Genomic DNA, 26967 nt, shown 5'->3' with positions numbered 1-26967 from the left:
TGTGTTTTTGAGTTTTAATCAGACTGTAGGATCCCAAGACATACCCCATGCCAGAGTGGAGATACATAGTAAAAGATGGGTTTATGGGTAACAAACGTATCAGAAGAATTTTCAGCGTCTCCGAGTTCAAGACCAGATTATTGTCGGTTTGTCAACATTAATAATCCGGATATGAAGCGACTCCACGGGGACGTGTCCAGCTTTATGAAAATCCTCTCAGAGTCGCCAGCTTTAATCTCGTCTCGTCGAAGATCACGAGGATGTTTTGGAGTCAAAGACGCTGAAGACAAAGACATGGATTCAGATCAAACAGAAGAACCTCGGCAGGTGAAACGCATTCTTCAGTCATCTGAATCGTGGGTACTGTTCATGCTAGCTGCCTCACATGCTAATGCTAATGTGTTGAAGAGTACCTTCATCAAAATTACATTTTTTTTCAAATTTAAAAATGTTTTTAAAGTACCTCGTCGTCATGACGTCAGAGGTTCAAATTTTTTAGTCCCATTAAATGATCGTTGTATATTTTACTCTTTCTTGACATTAAATTATTTATTATTATAATTTTTATACATTTGAAATGACACTAGCTATCGCTGTAATAGAGAGATTAAATAGTCAAACATGCTAACGCTATTAAACAGTCCAGTTTGGAAAATGTATCAAAAGTATTCTAGTTGAGAAAAAAGTACTATTACTCAAAAGTTCAGAGTGTAAGTAAAATTTTAGGTCTACTTTAAGTTCATTTTGAATTTTAATTTAATGATATTTTTAATGTGTTTAGATTTTTTTGTGTGACTTTGGATCCAGTTCTTTTTGGGAAGAAATGTACTTTATTTATTTTTGACTTTTTAAAATTTTTTTTACTCAGAAGCTCACAGGTGTACACAGGGTACAATATAGTACCGGTACTTAGGGAAAAATTTTGCAAAGACAACATACTTAAGCAAAAGTAAATTGTCATTGTACAAGTACATTTTGAATATATTGTAATTTTTAAGGAGGTATAAAGTGACTTGTGACGTGAATTTAGCACCAGTTACTCTTCATTCTTTTTGAGCAGAAATTCAATTTTATTTTTTCAATAAAACCGTTTTATTTTTAGAGATCAAAACCTACTTAATTTAAAGTAAAATGTTAGTTTTAACCAGTCATTTGAAAGGTTTACAAAAGTGTGAGTAAATTGAACAAATTATTTTTTAGTAAAACTTGAGCTAAATGATGCTAACTGCTAAATGATGCTAACTGCTAAATAGCAAAAGGTTTTTCCTGTGAGTCGTGAAGTGGGTCTTTAATGGTTTCCACTTCAGTGAGAGACTCGGAGTGATCATTGTAATTAAAATCCAGGGAACAAAAGCTCTACAGCACAAAAGACACAAAAGCAATTTTAGGTTGTGTAGTTAAAAAAGAAAAAAAAAAAGCTGGTTAATCGACGAAGCAAATCATACGTTTTCATTCCTCGTGTTAGATTCAGCGACGACTCTCAGAATCTCACACATACGTGTTTGGCAGGAAACTCTGACGCGTCAATGAATGAAAACCAAACTGTTGTCAAAACCACAACAACTTTTTTTTTCTCTCCTGGTACTGGAGTGTGTTGCTGGTTTGTTTCCCAACTGGGTGAACCAACTGGATGTTGCACGACGCCGTTGAGCAAGGCAGGAACATGTATTTTGAAAAGAGGAAGTCTCTTGTTCTGGATCGAACCGTTGACGCTCGTGTTGTAATTAAAGGTTTAAATGACACTGATGTGATGGGGGAGGGAACTTGTGTGTGCGTGTGTGTGTGCATGTGTGTGTGTGTGTGTGTGTGTGTGTGTGTACCTTGGAGGGCAGCCAGTGGTTCGGGGGAGGCGTCAGCAGTTTTCAGACGACATGAATGAGGCCCCGGCAGCGAGCGCTTCCTGTGTGATGGCTATAAAAACAAGAGCTAAAGTACGTGAGCGCTCCGACATTCCTGAACGCTCCGGCAGGTACGGGACACAAACAAGCCCCCAAAACAAATCCAGATCAAATAAAAGACTGTGTCTTAAATGTAGCTGCGAAAGTTGTATCTCAGAGGTCACCTTACCTCCTTCTTTTTTTTAAGTCTGTATGGTGTTGGAAGAAGGAGGTCTTGGTAGCGTTCTGGATCCTACGCCAAATTAATTATTTTTACCCAGAATTCCCTTTGGTTGAAACTGGCTTATTAGCAAAAAAAACAAAACATAATAACATCATTAAAATATTGTCGTCTGGTTGGGTACATCTAAAAAGTAGTAAACCCGCATCAGGGGGTCTAAAGTTAGTGGAAGGTCATGGTGGTTGTTTAAAGAAGAAGAATTATAGATTGTCTTAAGTGTAAAAAAGAAGAATGTCCAGTTGTTTGTGTCAAAAATCTCGACTACTGGTTGCCAAAGAAAGAACATTGTGGTCAAAACCACACCTCGACAACAGGCGTCTCCGGATATTGACAACATCCGGAAAAAAACAACCACAAAAACATAGTTTCCTCTTATTTTGTCGTCGTTTTGTCTCAATTTTTTTTTGGTCCAAATTAAAAAAAAGGTGTCGCAGATCAAACTCTGAGTCACGAACGAGTCTGTGCTGATGTCAGTGTATGATCTCGCGAGAGTTGCTGACCATTCAACTTGTGACGCCATTTGTAACGACACCTTTTGTGTTTACCCTCCTATTGGCTGAATCCGAAACTGGACAAGCCAGACGTAAGCAGGCAGATATGTGGTCAGGGTTCAGTTGAATTTAGCTAAGAAGTTATGATAGAACAAAAAAAGGGAATTAATTCCACACCTGAACCGTGGGATAATTTTGAGTTAGCTTGTAGCATTAGCTTGTTACGTTAGCTTGCAGCGTTAGCTTGCAGCATTAGCTTAGAGCGTTAGCTTACATTAGACCAAGGATGGGCAAGAAAACAAAGATTATTAACTTATTTTTATCATCAAACTCTTAATAAAGATTTAAAAATACAAATAGTATATATAATATAATATGTATTATAGTTTAGTTGTGTAGTTTTCCTCATGAGAACCGCACACATACAGTTAAAGGAGCCACAATTATTTTCTCTCTCTCTTTATTTTTTAAAAGAAATAAATCAATAATTTAAGGAGATGTTTCGAGGTTAGAGAATCCTCCAGAGAGAACGTTGTCATTGTCAGACGTGGATGTGAAGAAAAGACTCGTAATTGGAAGCAGATTCTCTGGAAGCAGAAAACGCTGAGTCAGCACAAACGCCACATTCCTCGAATACGAGGACGACGGAGAGAAACTGCTCGTCGTGTTCACAAGTTTATATTCAAACCCTCAGAGAAACGATTGAAGCTCCTGAAGCCTTTAACTGAAACATTGTGACCACTTGTTGACCAAAGTTTTTCTCCTTGGAAAGTTTTTTGTTAGGTACTGACCGCTGCAGGCTTAGAATACTCGACAAAGTATAATTCTTACAGAAACATTTTATTAAACAGATTATTTATCTTTATATACACATATTATTTGTTTTTTAAAATATTAAAATATCATAAATTATTTCATTGGTTTAATTTTAAAAGTATTTTTTTGTTATTTTTAATAATTTATAATAATAATAAATAAGAAAAACTTTTACTTTCATTATTAAATATTATTAAAGAAACACATTATGATCTACTTTTAAAATTATCTTTCATTGTCTCTTAAACGACTCACACCTTATTATTATTAATTATCTAAATAACTTTCATTTAATATCTTTTGTTAAATATTGTTGTTTATGAGTCTACATTATTCTGGTTGTTTTTATTAATTATATATATATATACAAACATAAACAAATCGTTTTCTTCATTGTTAATATTTTTGAAAATATATATTTGTCATTGTAAATACTTTTAATGAATAAAATATAAATTAAGAAAACACAATTTAAAAAAAAGAGTCAACAGCACAAGATATCTATTTTTAAAATGATCTTTAATTGTCTTTCAAACGTCTCTCTCACTTGATCTGTAACTGTCGATAAAGAGTGGCGGCCATTTTGTTTAGCTACTGACACAAGCCTGCTAGCTAACTAGCATTAGCATTAGCAGGGAATTGTTTTTGGAATATTTCAGCGCCAAACAAGCAGCTGGACAAGTCGACACTCGGGTAAGACGTTTATACTTTCATTTGTATTTATTTAAAAAAAACGTTTTTTACTTGTTACTTGTCATTTAGACGTTTGAAACAATATAATGATAGCAAACGTGAGCAAACTTCACATATACATGACTCAAAGAAACGAGCTTTAGACCAAAAAATAGCAAATAAACACAATATATAATGGAACATTTAGATATGTAGTTAAACTAAATCAACAATTTTCCGGTTCTGATGGGGAAGAAATACTTTGAATTACACCAGACTTGACGGAATCATTTTGTTGCACATGTTGTGATTTTCAAATACATTGTTTCGAATTATTAATCTTTTACTCTACATTTTATCATAATTGTTTAATATTTAGTATTATTTCTTAGCTCAAAGATGTAATAATTATATGTGGTGAAAGACTGCTATAATACAATAAACCTTAAAATGAATATATATACTTAGATTTGTTTTTTTACCCAATATCCTTTTCACCTAAAGTCACCTAACATCCTTGTTAAAATATTTATGCTTTAATTTTCCCGGCCGTTATAATATGACAGTTTAAAAGGTTTTCAGTGGAACTAGAAGATGGACGAAGCCATAAAGAATCAGCAGTAAAGATTATTCCACCATTTTTTAAATGAAATATTAATATAACTCTCCCTCAAATCTGCTCACGTGTCATAAGTGTTTTAACAACATTCACATTATCTAGTGACGGTGAAGGAAAAACCCTCAGGATGAGTCCAGAGGCTCGTTTCTCTGTCTGGTGTTTGGAATCTGACGTGTGAGTCTGAGAATGTTAGTCTGCGCACGATCACGAAGCTCCCCTGGTGGTCACACGGGGTCAACGCAGCCGGAGCAAGGTTGCAGGTTCAAATCTGGCTGGTTTTTGGTTTATTCTCGACAAGACTCTCTTTTATTGTCTTTAAAAGTGTCTCTAAATTTTCTATGTAAAAAGGTTTTCTGTTTATTGGTGTAATGTGGAGGATGAGAGGCTTGTCCAGGGTTTCATCTGCCTCACACCCTAACTAGCTGGGATGGCCTCCCACCCTCGGAAACTCCGTTTAAGGCAGGGGTGGGCAAGTACATTTCCTCAGGGGCCACATTTATAAGGACTGTTATGCCAAAAGAAAGACACATTAAAAAGGATATTATAAAACAAACCTTCATTTAATTGCATATATTCAAAAATACGTTTATTAAAAGTTTTTAGAGGGAAGAAAATGCACATGTGATGTATTAAAAAAATATCATTATGTCATGCAATAAATTGTGTAATATTAAATTGTATATCCTTTCTTTGTTTTAAATATGATATAAAATCCCTTTGTTTTTGAAAAATATAAAATAAATAAAAAAGGTAGAAAGTGGGTGAAAAAGGGTTTTGAAACAAGTTAAATAGAGAGTGAATTAGTCCCCCGCCTCACACCCTAACTAGCTGGGATAGCCTCCTGCCTTTGGCTGGCCAAGTACATTTTCTCAGGGGCCACATTTGTACGGGAACGTCAAGCCAAAAGAAAGAAGGAACAAATAAAAAGCTCTGTAATATCTTGGAAAAACTTTAAAAAAAACACACACAAAAAAAATATTATGAAATAAGCTTTAATTGTATTGTATACGTTTTCATTAAAAATGTTTATAATAAGGGGACAAAAAATAATGTATTTAAAAAATGTATTGTATAATATTTAATTTTAAACATTTTTCATTTATATTCCATTTAAAATATGAGATAAATCCCTTTATTTAAAAGAAAAACCTAAAAATGACAAATTAAAGGAAGAAAGGAAGTCTTAAAACTAAGATATTTAATACGTTTTATATCGATTGAATAGCCATAAAAAACATCTTCTAAATGGTCAGTTTGACAGCATTATTTTCATCTCATGCCGGCCGCATAGATGGAGTCAGACGGCCTCACTTGGCCCCCGGGCTGTGCTTTATCCTGGTCTGATCTGACAGATGAAGTGGTCAATAATGTTTTGTTTACTTCCAGAAGAGCAAAATCAGACGTATTTATGCTTTGTAAACAACATTTACAAGGGATTTCACTGTTTTAGATTATTTGCTGATTTAAAAAAAAAAAGATTTTCCAAGAATATTCAAAACCACAGTCATCGTTTCTTCCCTCTAAAGATAACAAATGTTCTTCTTGAGTTTGGTTCTTAAAAATGAATTTCAAGAAGTGAGAAACTGACAGAAAAGGAGACGAACCTGTTATTGGTTCTGTGAAGAGGATCAGCTGATAAAACAGGATCACCCATTTCCTGAGGCTCTGGCTCGTCCACGGAGCCCGAGGCGGCTTCGATCCTGCATCTGTTCAAACCCATGATTGGATCGACAGCAGAGAGTGGTTGCTCTTTTATATCTTTTATACTGTGAGAACATACTCACGACTTAAACCTATTATCTCTTTAGAAACCTCAAATAAATATACTTTTACATTCCAATCTCCTTTCAAAAAACTGGAATCACCAAGATAACTAGTTTAGTTCCTAAACCTGCCTCACGTCTGTTGACGTTTATTATTATTATTATAAAAAAAGCGGATCACATGACCCAGAGTCTGCTCCTGGTGGTGTTGGTTGTGACTCACGTTTTCATCACCGTCCTCTTCCTGTCTGGTCGTGACAGAGACGTGATGTCCCTGATGACCCCTTGACCTCTGCACTGTCAGCAGAACTCTTGAATATGAAGCAGCGACTCCTCCGGAGGGAGAGTGTCGAGAGAAAAACTCTTTTGAATTATTTATACTCAGTTAACTCATGCTTTCTACTATGTACTCGACCCCATTATGGGAGTAAACTCGTTTGATGGTTCAAGACATTGATCACAATAATAGGGTATAAAGAACATATATCCACTCACTTATATATCACAATGTTTTTTTAAATGACAATGTATCGATATAATGGTTTTCTGTAATTGAATAAAGTATGTGTAAAATATAATGTATATATTATTTTCTATAAAATAACATGCACATATTCAGCGTTTTTAATTAATTAACTTCTGGCCACTAGATGGTAGCAGTCATTATGTCCTCCACAACCTAAGGAACAATTAAACCCAGCGATGACTGAGGACGAGAGGATACAGTGGACTCAATCAGCTTTTAAAGCTGATGTTTGGACGTATTTTGGTTTGAAAACAAATGAAAGTAGTTACGACTTCGTCAAGAGACATGTGGTCTGTAAATTCTGCAACACCAGAGTCAAGTACTCGACAATACTACACATATATACTTGTTACTACAGTATCAATATATATTGTATAAGGGTGTTGGAAAACATTGATATGGTAAGACATCGCAATAATTTACTCTATTGGTATCCAACAGGACTGTATTGATTTTCTTTTTTTTGTTCTATTTAAATAATTGTATAAAGAATAGTTATTTAATGGTTTACTTTTCTTGGTTTATAAAATGTGTTAATTATAAACCAATTAGATTTAAAATTTACATTAACATGCAAAAATTCACAGCGTTCATTTTTGTGTTGCAATTAAACTTCCAGTGGCTGTACTTTAAAATCTAGGGGATGACTGAGGACGAGAGGATACAGTTGACTCCAGAAGCTTTTAAAGTTGATGTTTGGACATATTTTGGTTTCAAAACAAATGAAAGCATTCTTATGGCGCAATATAACATTTCAAATTCCATTCCTCCGCCCAGTTTTCTTTGTTTATATCTCAATAAATTAATTGTGTATAAAATAAAATAAAACTTTTTTTCTTCATTTTTGTGTCGCAATTAAACATCCATCAAGATGGCAGCAGTCATTACATCCTCCGTAGCTTAAGGAACAATGAAAATCCCGCGAGATCCTGTTGATAACTGAGGACAAGAGGATACAGTTAACTCCAGCAACTGTAAAAAATTATGTTTGGACATATTTCAAAACAATTTAAAGCAGTTACAACTTCGTCAAGAGTCATGTGGTCTGTAAATTCTACAACACCAGAGTACTCGACAATACTACACATATACCCTTGTTACTACAGTATCACGATATATTGTATTTTGACCCTGTATGTATCAGACTCCTTTGAGGATTCAAGTTATCACACAGACCATTATAATTAGTTTAGTAGCAGAAGAAAAGCGACACACACCAATACACAATAGTACACTACAAGGTATAATTGTAATAAAGCTGTAATTGTCAGAGAAACTCGACACGTGTCTGAGTGGAAGGTTTTTAATTTGCTTCTTCTTCATAAATCTCTTCAACTTCGGCTCACAGTAAAATCAGGCTTCCTGGTTAAACATTTCTTTTACCGCCAAATTTATGTCGTTGTACGCCTCGACAAGTGTTTTCCCTTCAACGTTATAAAAATGAACCCACCACAAGTAACAGTTTCCCTTCAGAACGAGTGTGTGTCGTGTAAGAACAGCCTTCATATCTCCACATATAAAGCTTCTCAGTGACAGTGAGGAAATCAGAAGGCACAGCGACAGCGTGGCTGTAAACATGTGAAAGACCAGACGGCGCAGCACCTCAACTGTTGGTAAAAACGCTGTTAAAAGGCTTTAAAAAATGTAATAAATGAAATGTTTTCCCTCCTCGGGTCACCGGTCCGAGTCCGGAACGAATAAAAGTCTTAAATAAGATGATCCAGGTTCAAAAACGAAGCCTGGACGAGTTGATTTTTCAAAGAGTCCCGCCGGGTCGCGGCTCTAGATGTTGTCGTACTTGACCAGCGCCTCCTCCAACTTCCCCGTCACCTTCTGGAAGAAGAGGATCTGCTGCTGGAGGAAGTGCTGCATCTGAGCCTTGAAGTCGTGCACGCGGGTCTGGTGGAAGTGCTGGATCTCGGCCAGCGTGGCGCAGGAGATGATGTTGCAGCGGTCGTTGATGCCTTCGGCCTGAGCTCGGTCCATCTTGCCTTCCTCCACGTGTCGCTGGCTCTCCTTCACCTTCGTCAGCGCTCCTGGTGGACGCAAACCAGATGTTTCAAATTAATTTAGCAGCTTTTACCGCCTTTCTTAATCCTCTTTTCTTTTTTTTTAATGCTTTTATATACAGTATAATTGCAATATAATATAATGAAATGGTTTATATAATTGCAGAAGGTCAACGTTAAATTGAAAATAAAATTATATTAATAATCTACTTTCTAATTTTTTTGGGTACAGCGTAAGTTTAGTCAAAGTTTAGCAGTAGCTTGTAGCTACTTGGTTTTATAAATATAAATAAATGTAAATTTTCAATTATTTTCTCTGCTTTTGTTCATCTTTGTGTTGCATTTTAACTCCCTATCATTATGTTTTGAAACCAAACATTAACTTTAAAAATTTGCTGGAGTCTACTGTATCCTCTCGTCCTCAGTCATCACCAGGATCTTGTTGGATTTTATTGTTTATTCAGCACGTTATGATTGTTGCCATTTAGTGGCTGGGAGTTGAATTGCAACCCAAAAATGAAAAAATAAAAAGAAGCCAAGAAAATTATTAAAAATAAAAAAATATACAATTACATTACAAAAAACTTTTGCTTTAAAATGGCTTAATTTTGTCAAACCAAGCAAGCTTATGCTGATTCTAATGACTTAAATGTTTGATTATACTACTTTACTATACCATTAGAAATAGAAAGTAGATAATTAATCTAGTTTTATTTGAAATTTAACGTTGACCTTCTGCAATTATAAAAGAATGAAAAAAGTAGAAAATATGATTAAGAAATATCACTTGATGTGGCAAATTCCATTTTGAAATTATATTTTGTCTTGGTGCCCGTGTGGCAATAAAACTCCCAGCCACTAGATGGCAACAATCATACTGTGCTAAAGAAACTGTAAAATCCCACAAGATCCTGGTGATGACTGAGGACGAGATGAAATCTTGCAATTAAACTTCTGGATACTGGATGGCAGCAGTCATTACGTCCTCCGCAGCTTATTATCGATGACTGAGGACAAGAGGATACATTCCACTCCAGCAGCTTTTATAGCTGTTGTTTGGAAATATTTTGGTTTGAAAACAAATGAAAACAGTTACGACTTCGTTAAGAGTCATGTGGTCTGTAAATTCTGCAACGTACGTCAAAGTACTCAGACAATACTACAAATAAATGTATATTATTACTAAGGGTGTTTGACAAAAGTAGCGACTACATGTTTTTCTGTTCACCATCTCCTGAATGAAACTCTGCTACTTGACTTAAAATAATTCCAGAGAAAATATTTGCTCTGAACTCTGGGAATCAGTCGAGTGAGCAGCGACTCTAAAAATATCACTTATTTCACAGGGAATGTTTTTCAAAGCAGCCATTTAGGGGCATTTTCCCGTGGTCGTCTATTGATGGAGCTTTTTCTATTCCAGGGATCTAAGATTAACACAAGCTTAACAAAAATAGGTTTGGATCTAAAGATACAAACAGGACGACTTTTCTGAGCTCAAGATACAGACTTGTTGAATCCATAGCTTTTTATAAACCAGAATGTTGTTGTTTGACTTTACTAGACTTTGACAGTGAGTCCCAAAAGAAGAAGTTATAACTAAAATGTACATCAATCTTCTTTTAAAAAAAGTTATCTTAAAACAAACTTCTTCTCTTTTGCTTTTATTAAAGCACACAGCTGATAATTCTCATTTAGTATTTTTTCATTAGCTCAGCTTGGTACTTTATATCCTTTATTTAAGAGCTTCATCTTGTGGTTTTTGTGCTCCTTCTCGTTGTCTGATAGTACTTTATTATAACTCTCTGTATTTTATTGCTTGTTTTATTAACTTTCGTACAACACTTAGTGGGAAACCTTTGACGCCTTAAAGTGCCTTATAAATAAAAATGACATTTCAATGTAATTAAATCCACAAGAAATTGTTCAAAATGGTTGTGTCTGAAAAGTTGAGGAAATGGTTCAATGGATTCAATGAATCCTAAACTTCCAAAATTTTCTTTATCAGACATTGTTAAATGATTTACAGTAACATTTAAAGTCGGTTTTAGAATAAAGATATTCGCAATTTAAGAACAAATCCAATAATTTATGATGAAAAATATTCCTCCATTCATTACTCCTCGATCATCCCCTTAACATGGTCAAAAGGGGATGGAGTTTCTATCCCAGCTACATAGGGCGAGAGGCAAGGAACACCCGGGTCAGATCACATCCATCGCAGGACACGTACAGACAGAACACTCACTTGACTACAGTATTAAGAATCATTAATAAAAGAGTTGTAATATTAACCGTATGTTTTTGGACTGATCAGATCCCGAGTTCTCTCCAGCACCCCCATGGACCCTCCTACACTCTCCTCTTTTCTCTCACTATATCCTCCCTCACTCCTCTCCTTATCCATCTGTCTACCCCCCCATCCTTCCTCCCAGTCGGTCAAAGCGACAGGCCGTCAACAATGAGTCTGGTTCCGCTCGAGGTTTCTGCCTTCTAAAAGGAAGTTTTTCCTCGCCATTGCTCACTGTACAGTGTTTTGTTTCTTGCTCTTTGTTGAATTGCTGGGATCTATTTTTCCTTAGTCAACTGTAGTCTTATTTCAACTGTATAGTGTCTTGAGATAACTTTGTTATGATAAGACACTTTAAATAAAATTGAATTGAATTGAATTGAATTGAATTGACTGTGGGAGGAAACCAGAGTGCTTTTATCAAACACTCAACAAGGAAATTCCTTTCCTTCAACACTATTTTTACTGTTATGTTTCTTATCTTTATCACTGATGTCACACACGTGGCCTAGAAAAACTCATTGCATGCCGAAAGTATCAAGGATTTTTCTGGAGGAGAAAAAATGATAAAAACATTTCATTTTCGCTTATATTTGTCTCAATTCAAATACTTTGTCATCGCTGGCTGTGTGTTTGACAGCGTTGATGCTTAAACAAGGTAAAATAAACGAGGAGGAATCAAAACTGGCAGATGCAGCACAAACTAGAATGTGTTAAAAAAAGGAATAGTCCAAAAATAGTGCAGAAACAGGCTGTTAACTCCGGAACGGAAAGTTAAAAAGAAAAAACAGAAACGCTAGACAACAGAAAAATGACTTCTCTCTAGTGATTCAAGCAACCTAGCAGCATCGGGTCGTGACAAAGGTTTCACAAGTTCCTGTCAGAACCATTTCTGAAGAAGGGAGACCACCATGGCTGCTCCCACAAGAGAGTTTCGATGCCGTGACTCAAAAACTTCAGAGCAGGAAACAAAGACAGTGTCTGACAACAACCAAAAAAAAAACAATTCTGTGTAAATAACCGAATAAAAAGAGCATCTTCGCAGACGGGTGGTTTGATGGGTGCCTGGGGAAACCGGGTCAGAACAGCAGAATCTCAAGACGGCTGACATTTTTCAACAGGAAATGTCATAACGCATAGGCTGATGCTGACATGTGAGAGAAACTGACAGGATTTGACCCAACGTATGTCAAAACTGACCTTTTTGAAATATGCACGAGATCGCACACACACATGCGCACACACACACGTGCACATGCGCACACACACACACAGGCCTCAGACATGGATAAGGTGGCACTATAGTCACAAGCTGGAATTCAGAAGAGATATTTGAAATCACGTTTTTTCGACAGTGTCATCGTGTTTTAATTTTCTTCCTTATTAAGTCATTATTGACTTTTCAAACTGAGCGGATGTTTCATGACTGTGCGACAAAGAGAGTCTTCACCTGAGCTTAAGCCCTGGATGATTCAGAGTTGTGGGTTCATCAAACACAGACGTTACACTTCCAAGTAACAATTTGGTGTCAGAAAGAAAAGCTGTGTGCTTTAGTGCTCTTTGGCAGCTGCAGAAAAATCAGTTCGCCTTATCTGAAGTATAAGAGGTGACAACAAATGTCAAACTGTTATTTTTTCGGAAAGTTAATGTATCTATCGTGACTCAGAAGTTTACAGGATTTGGTTTGCGTGGGTTGTGGTGACGTGCTGCTCGAGCGCTGAGCCCAGCAGAGGAAAATGATTCGTCTTTAAACAACCATCAATTTTGGTTTCTTTATGGCTCATATAGTTTTGTAATAGTAGCAATAAATAATACTGTTAGGATCATCTTGGGAGAAACTTGCTCTACAAATTAGGAAGATTTGGTTTTCTTATCAATTATTTTTTTAATGAGGAACAATAAGAACCTTCTGTGGATGTGGATGATGAATATTATTGACTAATAATATGAATTATTTATTGATAAAGGTTAGATAAAGCATCAGAATGAACTATCATTTAATCTGAATTATAGTGTTAACATGACGAAACACATTAGTAATTAGGATTAGGAATAGGAACCCAAATTACACTATTTATTTATTTATTTTTCTCCACTATAACATATCGGTATTCAACAGCACTTTGTCTTTCAAATCATGTTTTATTTTTAATATTTCTTATAGTTTATATTTCAATTAAGTGTGTTTAAAAAATATATATACAGTATATTTTTTCAATTATATCAAACATTCACAGCGACTGTTCATTTTTGTGTTGCAATTAAGCTTTTAGGACCAATCTTGCGAGATCCGAGCAATAACTGAGGACGAGAGGATACAGTGGACTCGCAACTTTTAAAGCAGATGTTTAAACATATTTTGGTTTGAAAACAAATGAAAGTAGTTACGACTTCATCAAGAGTCATGTGGTCTGTAAATTCTGCAACACCAGAAGTCAAGTACTCGACAATACTACGAATATCTCCTTGTTACTACACCTGACCCCGTGTTGTGATACGTATCGTATCGCCAGATTCTTGACAATACACACTCCTAATAAACAGTGACAGCAGTTCATGTGTGAAAGTGAGAACCATGTCCTCATGAGATCTCATCCCAGTCATGGGTCTGTCCAATCCCGTCCGCTGACTCGCCAACATTCTGTTCGGCGTCTCAGTCAGACGGCTCGTTTCCTGAAATGTGAGCCGTGAGTCGACGTCGTGACCCAACCCAGCGCTTGTTATGACTGCGGGCCCGAGACTTAATCATTTTTTCTCGCCGAAGTGGAAAACCTCTAGAACACACACACAAATAACGCTGACAGAGATCCTAAAGGTCTCGGCGTCTCTGAAAGCCAACTAATGAAATCTGTGTCGTCACCATGGCAACGTCAAGAGGCAAGAGTTCAGCGTAAAAAAAGGATGTCGTCGGAGACTCGTGATATATATCGTCTGCTTGGCAACGAACGCAAACATGCCATCGGTTCGTTGTCACCGTGATTCGACATTTCCAGCGCGACTGGCTTTGTGGCGCTGGTTTGTGGCGTGACACGGCAGACAAAGGAAGAGCAAATTCCTGCCTTCATAGGTGCCGCCACCTCCTCCCGCCGCCACCAGCTCTTACATAATCCCAGATTACACAACTGCGAGCCGCTGGCCGCTGACCCAAACCCCCGAGGCCAATCCTCATCTCATCTCATCGTCCACTGGTGCGCCGCAGGACCGTTAAAATCGCCGCCGCAAACTCGTTGGATCACGTGACCAGATCTTGCTGAAAACACACTCAGGAGGCTCCGGGTGTAATTAAAAATGTGAAGCTGTGATTTCAGCTCGAGTCTCTTAATGGCCATCTTTTTGTTCATTTTAATCTGTTTTCCTCGGGCATCGTAGATAAACAACATACAAGCGAAACACAATTGTTACAGTTATAATGTAGAAGGTGTGTGTATTGGTAAGAATCTAGTGATATGAGACGTATCAGAATACAGTTGCAACAATATTTTGAGATTCAGGAAAATAGGGTTGTCAAAAGTATTGAAAACTCAAAATAGTATAGATACTAAAATGTTGTATCTGGAAATTAAATTCATTATCAAAAGTGTTCCTACTGGAAATCACTTTATCATGCTTGCTGGCCTAATATTTAGATGGACATAAAACCTTAAAATATTGTCCTAGTTGCTGTTGTTTATTTATTTTTTTTGCACTACCTCAGACCTTAAACTTTTTATGATTATCATTTTCATGTTAATTTATATATATTAACTTGTGACAGATGTAGGGTTTTCTTGTTAGTGAAAATATTTCCTACAAATCTTTTTTTCTTTTTTTGTGGTGGCCAAAATTGTATGGATTATTGAATATTTTCCCAAATATCGGTGTGTCGAGTGGATATTTTTTGGTACGAAAAAGGATATATTTGTAGTATTGTCAAGTACCTGATTCTGGTTTCGCCGAATTTAAAGACCACATGACTCTTGACAAAGTCGTAACTGATTTAATTTGTTTTCAAACCAAAATATGTCCAAACATCAGCTTTAAAAGCTGCTGGAGTCACTGTATCCTCTCGTCCTCAGTCATTGTCATATCTTACAGCGTTTCTTTCGTCCTTTAACTGCGGAGGATATAATGACTGCTGCCATCTAGTAGCTGGAAGTTTAATTTCAACATAAAAATGAACAAACACTGTAAATATTTTCATGTTAGCTGCAATTAATTTAAAGAAATCAAGTGCTGTTGAATGTCACATAGTATCATGAAAAAATACTATAATATATTAATATTTTCTTATACGCCTATAATGTAGGTAAACATAAATTCCTTCTATTTGAATTGTTCACATTTAACATGTAAATGTCTATGTGGACACATGACTGGAGTCGAACATCTGATCCGTCCTGAGGCTCAACATCAAAACCAAGTTTTAATCTCACTGAGTAAATATTTGAGCAGAAAGTGTGATGTTTGAGCTGGAATTCATCACCAGCTACCCGGGGTTAGAGACGAGGGACAACCTGGGGTCATCCACCCACACACCAACTCATGATATATCTCTGTGGGAGGAAACCAGAGTGTGCATAAAAGGGACTAAAACCAACAAAAAAAGATCAACTAAACACTTCCCGAGCTGTGAATCATGTTCAGCTGTTTCAGAGTTTAGGGAAAAACCCTCAAACTTCCTTTAGTGTGGAAAGTTTGGATGTTTTATGCTGAAAAGACAAAACCAGGTCCAGTTAAACCTGAAGTGTGATGCGAGAGTGGATCATGTGTTTATCTTCAGGAGATTAATGACACTAAATTGAAGATTTAAGCTTCTATTTGTTCAATTTTATCAGTCATAATTGTCATTTGATCTTCAATGAACACGTATAGATTTATAGTTTTGCTGACTCAGGTTGCCTTTTATGTTTAATGCCTTTAATCTTTTACTTAGCTGGTGATCATTAGCAAAGTGTTCACACAACAGTTTTAAAGATCAAAGATTTTACTTTTCTTAAATTAAATTTATTCCACATTGGACAATTTCTATCTAAGAAAATCTCTAAGTTTAAATAGAAAATCTTAAAGAATTGTGAAAACATTTGAATACAAGTGTTCCAAGCATGTTTTATATGTTGTTGCAAAACAAACGGCTCAAAATCCAATTGGGCCTAAAAATAAAGGGCTCAAATTTAGCCGACAGCTAATGGCGTCCCTGTTGGAGCGCCGATCGATAGAGCGCAATCGTGGGAGCCTCAGGTTTCACAGGTCAAGAGGACGCGAGCGGTGCTGATGAGACGAAGACGACAACTCGACACACACCGTTACATTTTCAACCGTTTCAAACATCCCCGCGGGGTCACATCCGGCAGGACACAGCTGAGCAAACTGGGTCAAAGAACTTGTGTGAGTGTTTGACCACGAGGGAGCAGGAAATAACCACTTTGCGGACGTTGATACAATGATGTGAGTCAGTGTGTAGCTGTCGAGGTGATGACTTGAGACACTCGATGAAACGCTGTCAGTGCTTGAGGACGTTTATTAAAGACGACTGAAGCGTCGCCTCAGATCCAGACAAACATCCGCCACTTTAATACGTCTTACATGGACTGTTTTCGGTCCCAGATCGACTGTAAGACTATATTTTAGAGGACAGAACTTTTCATGCATCTATGCTTGTGAGCATCAAGTGTGGCCCTTTGACTGTATTTATGTGGCCCTTTAGAAAGTATAACATGTAAGACATTTATCTGAAAACTAAAAGTTTTATTTTATATTTATTATTTTATTAACTTTCAATAAAACTTTATTCAAAAGTTCTTTGAATTACCTTTTATCTCTGTCCTGTTGTTGAATATCTATTGAGGAAAAAAGGTTATTTTTTACGTTTTGTTGATCTGGTTTATATATATTCCATTGGCATATTTGTTTTTTTTTTAGGTTGTTCTTTTTTGAAGGCCCCTCACAAGAGTCGGAGTATATGAAGTGGCCCCCTGAGGAAACCGGTAGTTTACAAAGTGCAAAATTGTTGTCAGATCTCACCACTCGACTAGCATCACGATGTCAGATCAAGACATTGTTGGAACTGTTGCTAAACAAGATGAGATTACGATTGCAGAAGTCAAATGTTAGAGACCAAGACTTCCCATTCCTATCACCAGATCAACAGAGAGACCGCCCAGTTGCTCTGAACGCCACATTGAGACGCCAAGAACACATCCTGACAAGAAGCCCAACTTGCTTCCCTCTCTTTTTTGAGCTACACTTGAGCTAGTCTCTTCTGGATGATTGAGCTTCTCAATCCACACACATCTTATGACCAGAAGCGAGAGTCACAACATGGAAAAAAACTAAATAAAAGTACAACAATTTTAAATGTAGCATTGAAGCTACTAAGTTTGGCAGAGCTGTCTTACTTATCTTATCTTTGGTTAATTTAACTCGTATAGAGAAGCGAACACAGTTTTTTTTGGAGAAGTTCCAATGCCGTCTTTGATAAACTATTTAAACTACCACAGGATCATGTTTAACCTCCTTCGACTGCTCCTGACCTTGGAAACCTGAAGGTTGTTTAAACTTCTCCGGCAAATAAAGTTCTTTGATTAACGATCACATGGAAGTCTTGTGACAGTATGAGCTGAAGGCACTTTCAGTCACGCGATACATCACCTCCTGAGCAGTGATAAATGTTTACTGCCGCTGCAGAGAGCGCCAGCTAATGGACAGAAGTACGTCTGTGCATCTGGATAATCATCCTCAGTTAAATGTCTGAAGTCAGGCAGCGTTAAATAGCCATTAATTTATTTTTAGATCCAGTCGGATTCTGACAAAATGTTCTTTTCATTGAGCCGTTAAAGACCCTCTAGTGGGAAGGTAGATACGTGTTGATGGTATTAAGTAGAGGTATGAGGAAAAATCATTATATCAATATTTTATTTTCATGTTACTATATCAATATTTAACAGCGCTGTATTAATTAACTTTTATTTTATTTGGCTTTCAAATCATATTTTGTTTTAATCATGGTTATACTATGGAATAAAGCATCTTTAGAATTAAATAATTTGATATTTAATTTACAATTAACATAATGAATAAATATTGTTAGTTTTTGTGTCGCAATTTAACTTCTGCCTTCACGTACTCTGCATCTAAAAGAAAAATGAAACCCCGCAATTTCTTGGCAATGACTGAGGATCAGAGGATACAGTCGTCTCCAGCTGCTTTTGAAGCTGATGTTTGGGCATATTTGGTCTTTCAGTTCTAATAGTTCAACTAAGTAAGAGTGGAACAATCAGAAGATGTCACTAAAAGTCAGTGTTTCCCTTAAAATCATTCAGAAAATGCTGCGAGTGAATGGAAATGTATCGTATCGAGAACTGAATCTATTCTTCCCTGAGATAAGAGCATCATATAGAATCATGTCATGAGATTAGTGTATTACTAAAGCCCTAGTATTAAACTAGATTACTGAACTAAGCAGGCTGTACAAAAATAGCGATACCCTAAAATATCGTTATTATTTCTTACCCATATATATTACTACATCAATTAAAGTTATTTTATGGTTTGTATAATAATAAATTGTGTGTAAAATAAATGTATTTTTATTAACAATTAACATGCAAATATTCACAGCTTTTGATCATTTTTTAGTTGCAATTAAACCGCTAGATGGCAGCAGTCATTACGTCCTGCACATCTTAAGGAACAATTAAATACTGAGGACGAGAGGATACAATTGACTCCAGCCACTCTTAAAGCTGATGTTTGGACATGTTTTGGTTTGAAAACGAACGAAAGCAGTTACGACTTCGTCAAGAGTCATGTGGTCTGTAAATACTACAACACCAGAGTCAAGTACTCGACAATACTACACATATTTGTTACTACAGTATCGTGATATTGCTGTCTCTGTATCGTGATAAGTTTAGTTGCCAGATTCTTGCCAATACACACTGAGCATCTGACCGAAGCTTCATCTGGGCTTCCTTGTGTGCTCTCGATCTCCTATCATTTAATAAATTTATTAAAAATATTTCGGGCTCAGCTCCGCCCCAACCATCGCCCTGACGCCCCCATCGGTTCAACGCGCCCCCAAGTGCAGCCGAGGAACTGGTTTCAAACTTGATTCAAGCTGACTGGGCAGCTTGTGTCCCTCCGCAGCCCAAACAAACTCAGCCTTGTTTGTCCAGAGTGGCCTATTGTGGACATGAATGGGTCCCTGTGTTTGGTCGGGGGACCCTTAGAACGAGACCAAAACATCCACAGGAAAGGTGGAGTGTTGCAAAGTAGAGGCGCATGTTTGGACAGAACGCAGGAGAAGATTGAATCTCTTCGTTTTTTAGTTAATTAGGTCAAGATGGTTGGTTGAACACAGTGGAGGCTCAAGTGGAGGCGTCTGGAGACAGAGCTGGTCTCAGAGGGACGAGGACGGGGAGAGGAGGAAGACAACAAATGAGGTTAAAGGATGGATGAGGAGAGGAAGAGTAGACGTGTGGCTACAGGATCTGAACGGGTTACTGTGGACAACTTGTTGTGAATTCTTCTTCTTTTATTTTAAGATTTGTTGAGATGTATCACTACTTTTGAGATACAAAGCCCAATCTATAAATCTCTTCTTTTCTTTTTAAACACTAAATATTTTTATTTTTTACCATTTATTTTATATATATATGTTTTGCTACTATTTAGTTTAACCTCTTAGTGTGGTGTAATATAAAATGTATTCATTAAATCCTGTTAACAACTTACACAATGGTTTGAACTGCACTTATATTCTTATTTATACTTGATAATCCTATTGATTTTAATTTGTTTTATTTATTCATCTCTTTATTATGATCTAATGGATCTGTGTGATCTTTGTTCTTTCCTGTGCGAGCTTTGTTCTTTCACTTTGTTTGCGTTTTGAAGGCTGCTGTCTGATGACATATTAAGATAGATTCTAACCTTATGATTTTAAGGTTCCAAAAGGACACAGCATTTTTTTTTTTTTAATGTTGGCATTACAGAATAAAAGAATGAAATAATATAAATGGGAAAAAAATAGCATAATAAATATATATGAATAGAGATTACAGCAACATAGCATTTAAAAAATAAAATGCATACAATTGAATTAAATTAAATTCTATCTATTATATTGTCCATGATCTATTGTTTCTATGGGATGTCAAATTAAATAAAACCAGGGGCCAAAATATTTGAGCAAACTAAGTCAAGGGCTGGACAAAATATATACTTACCAACAGGAAGTATGATCTGTGATATTGTCTTTTCATTCTTTAATCCTAAATTTGTTCTCCTCTATCGAACTAACTTACTTACTAATAAATGATCAGTTTTACTCTTATTAGAAGTCTCTGTTCAATTGATAATCTTTGTTTCTTATCTTTTCCTAAACACTAACATTTATCTATTTTAACAAGCGGGCCACATAAAGTACTAGCCCTAGTACTAGCCTGGCCCGCTTTGGCCCATGGGCCTTGAGTTTGAAACATGCGTCTATCGAGTCTGGCGTGCTGCAGGGCACCGTTTCAGGTGTGTTAGCTTTCACTCTGACTGAGGAAACACACGAGGGAAGAAGGGAAACAAAGCGAAGGTTATGTTGACATGTTTCTATTCAGAAGGCGGTCTTTGTGAAAACAGAACCGTCGGGTCAGCTCGAGTCCAACAATGCCAGGACTCTTGCATAACCGGGTTTCCTCCTCGTGATGAGAACCACCGGCCTGGTGCGGTCAAGTACAACGGTGTCGACGGATCACAAGTTAACATCAGTTTGTGACCTCATTCGCTCATTTATGAAACAGACGTGATCAAAGTCCTCAAGACGTGTTCATGTTTGGATTGTTTTTAAAGAATACTTTTGCTTATATGGTCAGAACTTATCTCTTTGCTAAAATAATACAGTCTATGAAACTCAATCAAGTCAATCCTTCTTAGCCTCTTAGCACTTTATAGTGAGCTCTTGAACCACTCGCACAACAGCTGGCTTGTCCAGTTCCCTCTTTCTCTCAAGCAAGTCTCTGATGTCATCATCTCAGAGAGAAATGTTAAAATCTTCAGATGATGAGTCATAAAGCACTTTGATTGGCTGATACCAGGGCTTTACACTTTCTTTACACAATTTTTCAACACCATAAAAGTTGCTTCAAATAAAAAAAGTTGATGCAATAAAAAAAAAATTTAAATAAAAAACTATAAAACTGGTTGCTTGGATAGAGTGTTCGAAAACTGTTTTCTTTGGTTGAATTAATCTTTTAATTTTATTAAAGTAAAAAAAGGTTATGAGGAAGTTTTTATTTTGAGATTAAAGAGAAACCAGTTTTGAAGTAGTTTCATCTTTTGATTGAAGTGAAAATTGTTTTCAATGCTTCTTTTTATTAACGTGAAAAAGTTTTGATGTTTTTGTGAAAACTGTCTTTAATTAATTTTTATTGACAAGTAAAAAGTAAAAAGTCTTTTTTTGTTTTTTTATTGAAGTTATAAAATGGTTCGAAGTAGTTTTTATTGAAGCAAAACAAGTTTTGTTGTGTTTTTTTATTAACGAGAAAATAGTTTGAGTATTTTTTATTGACAAGTAAAAAGTTTGAAAGTCTTTTTATATTTTATTAAAGAAAAAGTTGTTTTGAAGTAGTTTTATTTTTGATTGAATTGAAAATAGTATTTGTTTTTATTTTGGTAAAAAAGGTTTTAAAGTTCAAAAGTGTGTTTGTTACCTTTCTGGACGTGGATGATGTCCGGGTAGTTGGCCAGGTGTCCCTGATAAAGCGCTAACAAGTCCATGATGGGGTCCAGGTCTTTGTTGGGCTGCTCGGCGAAGGCCTCCCCTATGGACTCGTAGGTGTCTCCGGTGTAGCAGATGGCCTTGTTGAGTCCGGTCGAATACACCTGCTGGTCCATTTCGAACGCCTGGCTGAGGATCTTGAAGGACATCCCCATCTTCTGGTACTCCTTCTTGAAGCCGCTGATCTGCTTGCGGGCGAACTCGTTGGCGGTGGCGTTGAGCTGCAGGGCGCTGTCGTCCATCCTCCGGCTGAAGACCTTGAACCCGTCGATCTTGCTCTCCACCTCCTGGAAGTCCAGCGGCGCCGGCGGGGTGCTGATGGTGAGGAAGAAGTTGGCGCCCACCATCTCGTCCTTCTCCGCCCGCCTCTTCCCGAGCTTCCACGTCTTCTCGTCGGTGCTGCTGCAGCTCAGGAAGTGCTGGAAGACGTCGCACCGGGCCAGGACCGGGTGCCGGGTCATGTGGCTCATCCACCAGATCAGACCTTTCCTCCTCTTGGAGATGAAGTCCTCCTCGAAGCGGCCGGTCGCCTGCTTCTCCGGGATGTGAGGCACCGAGATGACGGGGAACTTCTCCACCAGGCGGGCGTAGAGCCAGTCGAAGTGCTTGTAGCGCCGGTTGACCGGCACCTGGGTGTGGGTCGGCGTCAGCTTGTAGGACATGTAGCTCTTCATCCCCTTGAACTTGGTCTGCTTGGTGGGGTCGTCGATGGCGCAGCTGAACGGGTACGGGTTCTCCTGCCACTCCGGGCCGTACTTACCCAGCACCACGCAGATCTTGTCCCCGTCCTTGACGAACCCGGACGCCTCCCCCAGGACGAAGGCCTCCCCGCCGGACTTGACGAAGGTGGAGAACCGGTTCAGGTTCCTGCTGACCGTGGCGGAGCCCTTGGCCTGCTGACCCCGGGACATGGAGGAGGTGGACACCCTGTAGGTGGAGGAGCCGTCGAAGTCCCGGTACCGGCCTCCTGCCGTCCCGGGTTCGTCCGCCACCGTGGAGCTGTCATCCCAGTCGTCGTCCCAGTCGTCGTCGCTGCCCTGACTCACCTGCGGCGCGGGCACGAGACTCGGAGGAGACTGTTTGGAAAAGTTCACAACTTTCTCCGGGTGAGAGGCGTCGAATCCTCCCGCGGGGACGTTGGCGTACCTGGAGTCCGGGAGCGAGTCTCCAGATGTGTTGCAGCTGTTGTTGGTGCTGGAGGAGGAGGCGTCGCTGCGCAGGATCTCCACGTAGGACGCCGGGAAGAGTCCTCTCTCGCCGCGGCTGTTGGTGCCCTCCAGCCAGCCCTCGATGTCCGTCTCGCAGTACAGGGTCACCACCTCGTTCTCGCGCACGGACACCTCGCCGGGGTTCTCGGAGTTGAAGTCGTAGATCGCCCGGGCTTTGAGCGCCATTGCGCCGCTGGAAGGGGAGGCAGGACCGGCGGGGGGTCACTCGCAGCGGGGGGGGGGCGGCCGAGCTAGCTCGAGCCGGCGCGACCTCCTGGTTAGTCCAACTTCTTCAATGTCCCGCTTAGATCCGAGCCCTGGTGCGGGAACTTGTGCATGAGAGAAGTCTTTTTTAGGGGGGGGGGCTGCAACAGCGTGAAGAGCTCGCGCCTCCCTCTCTGCTCGACACACGCTGCGCAGCGAGCAGGACGAGCAGTCGAGGGCGGAGCCACAGACCCGCAGAGCCACACAGACATCACTAGTCGAACGGTTCTCACGCATCACAATTATGATTGGAACACCAAACATATATTTCATTGACAATAAAACAAATATGATCTAAATATTCAAGAAGACAAACAAGCTAAATATGAAAAAAAAAAACATAGGTTTAAGAATGCAGTACTTTCTCGTTGTGGTTATTTTCTTAATAACTTATTCTGCATTAAAACAAATATATTAATTATGGCCGTTTATTACATTTAAAGTGTCATTTATTATTATTATTATTATTATTTGTAGTTGGTAGTCTGGTTCTGAGAAAATTAATACTTGTGAGATTGTTTGTGATCACAAAAGTAAATTGTATCATCACCGTAAAAGGAAATCTAAAACATAAATTACGATTTTCTGCCGAGAAGAAAATATTACATAAATTAACCGACAATAAACAACTAACTATAAGACTGGAGTTTTCTTTAACGAATGGCACCCTCTAGTGGTTAATAATGTCAATGACAATAATAATAGGTTTAAGTAGTTTGAATTTAATTAAAATTATATATTATTGATGTTTGTATTTTCCGTTTCTTCCAGTGAGCGACATGTTGTTTATCATGAGCGAAATTCATTTAAAATCGTACTTAAGAGTTTGATTCTTATAATAAAAGTTAAATTGTTTCGTTATAATGTTTTAAAAACGTCTGGTCGCTATCACTTGAATTTGTTTGATTTTTCAAAGGGAGCTTGAGATTTTGAAAATATAAAGGCTGAGAATTTAACTTAATTTAAAAAATGAATTTGGTCACGTGTTTGGATGTCATACCTCATAAGTCCACCAGGGTTCGCCTTTTGTTTACCAGTCACACTGACCGTTATTATACTTTATAACAACATTATTGTTGTTAATTTACAACTTCCTCATTATCGTTATAAGTCCTGGTTGGTAAATAAACATGATATAGACACCAAGGCCATAGGCATCAAGAACATGCTTGAATCATACATTCTGTCCTAAGTAAGTAATATTTATAGAGCGCTTTTCCAGACCAGGGTCACAAAGCCCTTAAACAATCAAAACAATACGCAATCAAATATATGCTTCAAAGGTCAAGATAACACAGAGACAAACACAGGAGTCTCAGAGAATCAAGGCAAAACCTGCACGAATAAAAGTGTCTTCAGATGTTTCTTGAAGGAGTCAATAGATCATCAAACACAGAGGAAGATCGTTCCAAAGCTAAGGAGCAACAGCCTGGAAGGATTTCTCTCCTCTGGTCCAGAACCGTGTTCAGGAACCATCAGTAGATTCTGATCCACAGATCTCAGAGACTGAGCTGGGTTGTTAGTCTGGATCAGATCACTGATGGAAGGTCTGACCATGAATAGATCTGAAAGTAAGAACCAGAATTTTAAAGTTGTTCCTGAAAGAAACTGGCAGCCAGTGAAGAGTTTTAAGGATCGGAGAAATGTGAGTTCTTCTACTAGAGCAGCTCAGAATTCAGAGTCTTGTATCAACTGCAGGCGAGACAGATCCTTCTTGTTTGGACATGAAAACCAACTGTTGTAATAGTCCAGACAGGAAGACATAAACTATATCACCCACGTAGACGAGTTGCTCAAGTTGTGGTGACAAACGATATGAAGTCAATCGAGGTGAAGGTTATGTTGTGAAATATAAATAAGTTTCATTCAGGTCCACCCACACACACACACACACACACACACACACACACACTACTTTATCTTACCAGTCCTCTCGGTCACGCCTCAGATGAACTTCAGGGTCTTTAAAGTGAGCGTCCACAGCAACTGCTGGAATGTAAGAAGAAATATGTGAGACGTGCTGCAGCGAAGAGGCTTTTGACTGTATAATGTCTCACACAGAAGGTTTATTTTAGCTAATTAAAACATATGCTTAAAATTAAATGATGAATATACATGCTGGGTTGTTACAACCATTCATTTGTGGGCCAGAAACTTTACATGAAGTTTAAGCATGTTATTTATAGCCATCATCCGTAACATAATCACACTGACTTTTCAAAACCTTATCCAATGTTATTCATGTTCTGTAGTTTACCCTTTAATATATAGATTTTCAACTCATTTGATCTGTATTAACTTTTAAATTCTGCCTTTTGTTTCTTCATTGGTGATTTGAAACTGTCTGTACAGCGTCTTTGCGTCATGTATAATGCACCTTAAGAATAAAAGGTATTATTATTATCTCTAGCAAATAAGAAATTTGAGCTTCTAACACAAAAAGATAAAAGGGATGATTTACTTTGACCTGCATGATAACACAGTGGCAGCCATTCACTGTACAAAAAGTTCATTAATATGTATTAAAATAAAAAAAATAAAAAAACCTGTATCAAACCTGTAAAATAAAATAAAAATGATGGTTAAATATTTTATCAAGAAGTAAAAATAATTATTAATATTATTATTTAGAGCAATCCTAAAAGTGAATGAATATGTATTAACGTTTTTTAAAAAAAACTGTTATTATTAAAATTGTAAATGAAAGAATTCACAATGTTGACTATATGTCATTGAGAATGTCTTGAAGGTTTTTGAAATAAAATACAAATACACTTTAATTATTTTTCAATTAAATGTATGCACATTATATACAAAAAAACCCCATTTTGTTCACTTTCGCAACTTGAGTTATGTGAAAGACGCCTTAAAATATAATATATTATTGTTATTATTTCTAGCAAATATAAAGTTTAAGGTTGCAAAAACATAAAACGATTTTTTTTAAAGTATAACAAAGGGCACAGCCACTGCATAAAAGTGAATTAATATGTACTCACATTTTAGAAATATATATATAATTAAAATCGTAAAATATATGTCAAAATTCATGGAGAATTTTTGTAAATAAATACGAATACACTTCAATGTTTATTGTTCAAATTTTTTTTAAACAATCATTTATGCACAATATATCCCAAAAAAAAACTTCCAAGAAATTTGACACTAAAGCTTTCAAAATTGTTAAATATTCGACTTGATTAGGTTTTTAAATAAAATTAATAAAAATGTAAACGATTAAAGTTTTATTTTGAAATATAATTTTACGAAACCGAAAAAATAATTGTTGATATTTTCATTTGGTTATCATTTGACACAAGAAGGTATTTGAAGACTCAACTCACTCGCTGCATCTTCACAACAAAGCTTCCTTTAAAATGGAAATAGCCATGTGTTCGGTCATGTGACCCGGGTGCGCGCGCATCACGACGTAGGTGACGTCAGCGT

General features: G+C 37.4%; 1 protein-coding gene across 1 annotated transcript; it reads right to left on the bottom strand.

Moving 5' to 3' along the window:
- Window positions 1–8292: 8292 nt before the first annotated feature.
- Window positions 8293–23602, bottom strand: snx18a (sorting nexin 18a). The gene is made up of 2 exons (XM_087788053.1): window positions 21981–23602; window positions 8293–9041 (listed from the first exon to the last, which is right to left on the bottom strand). The coding sequence occupies exons 1-2, from the start codon at window positions 23440–23442 to the stop codon at window positions 8788–8790; spliced, it is 1716 nt and encodes a 571-aa protein (XP_087644179.1). The 5' UTR covers window positions 23443–23602; the 3' UTR covers window positions 8293–8787.
- Window positions 23603–26967: the final 3365 nt, after the last annotated feature.

The sequence above is a fragment of the Callionymus lyra genome, chromosome 1 (assembly GCF_982586985.1).
Source record: "Callionymus lyra chromosome 1, fCalLyr1.hap1.1, whole genome shotgun sequence".
Classification (NCBI taxonomy): Eukaryota; Metazoa; Chordata; class Actinopteri; order Syngnathiformes; family Callionymidae; genus Callionymus; species Callionymus lyra.
The sequence above is the reverse complement of the archived record's forward strand: the minus strand, read 5'-3'. Positions and strand labels throughout refer to the sequence as shown.

Excerpts from the sequence above, each read along its gene's own strand:
- snx18a (XM_087788053.1), bottom strand. The coding sequence starts at position 23,442 with ATGGCGCTCAAAGCCCGGGCGATCTACGACTTCAACTCCGAGAACCCC. Across the intron at positions 9,042-21,980 it reads CATCATCCACGTCCAGAAAG|GAGCGCTGACGAAGGTGAAG; the intron begins GTAACAAACACA and ends TGCGTCCACCAG.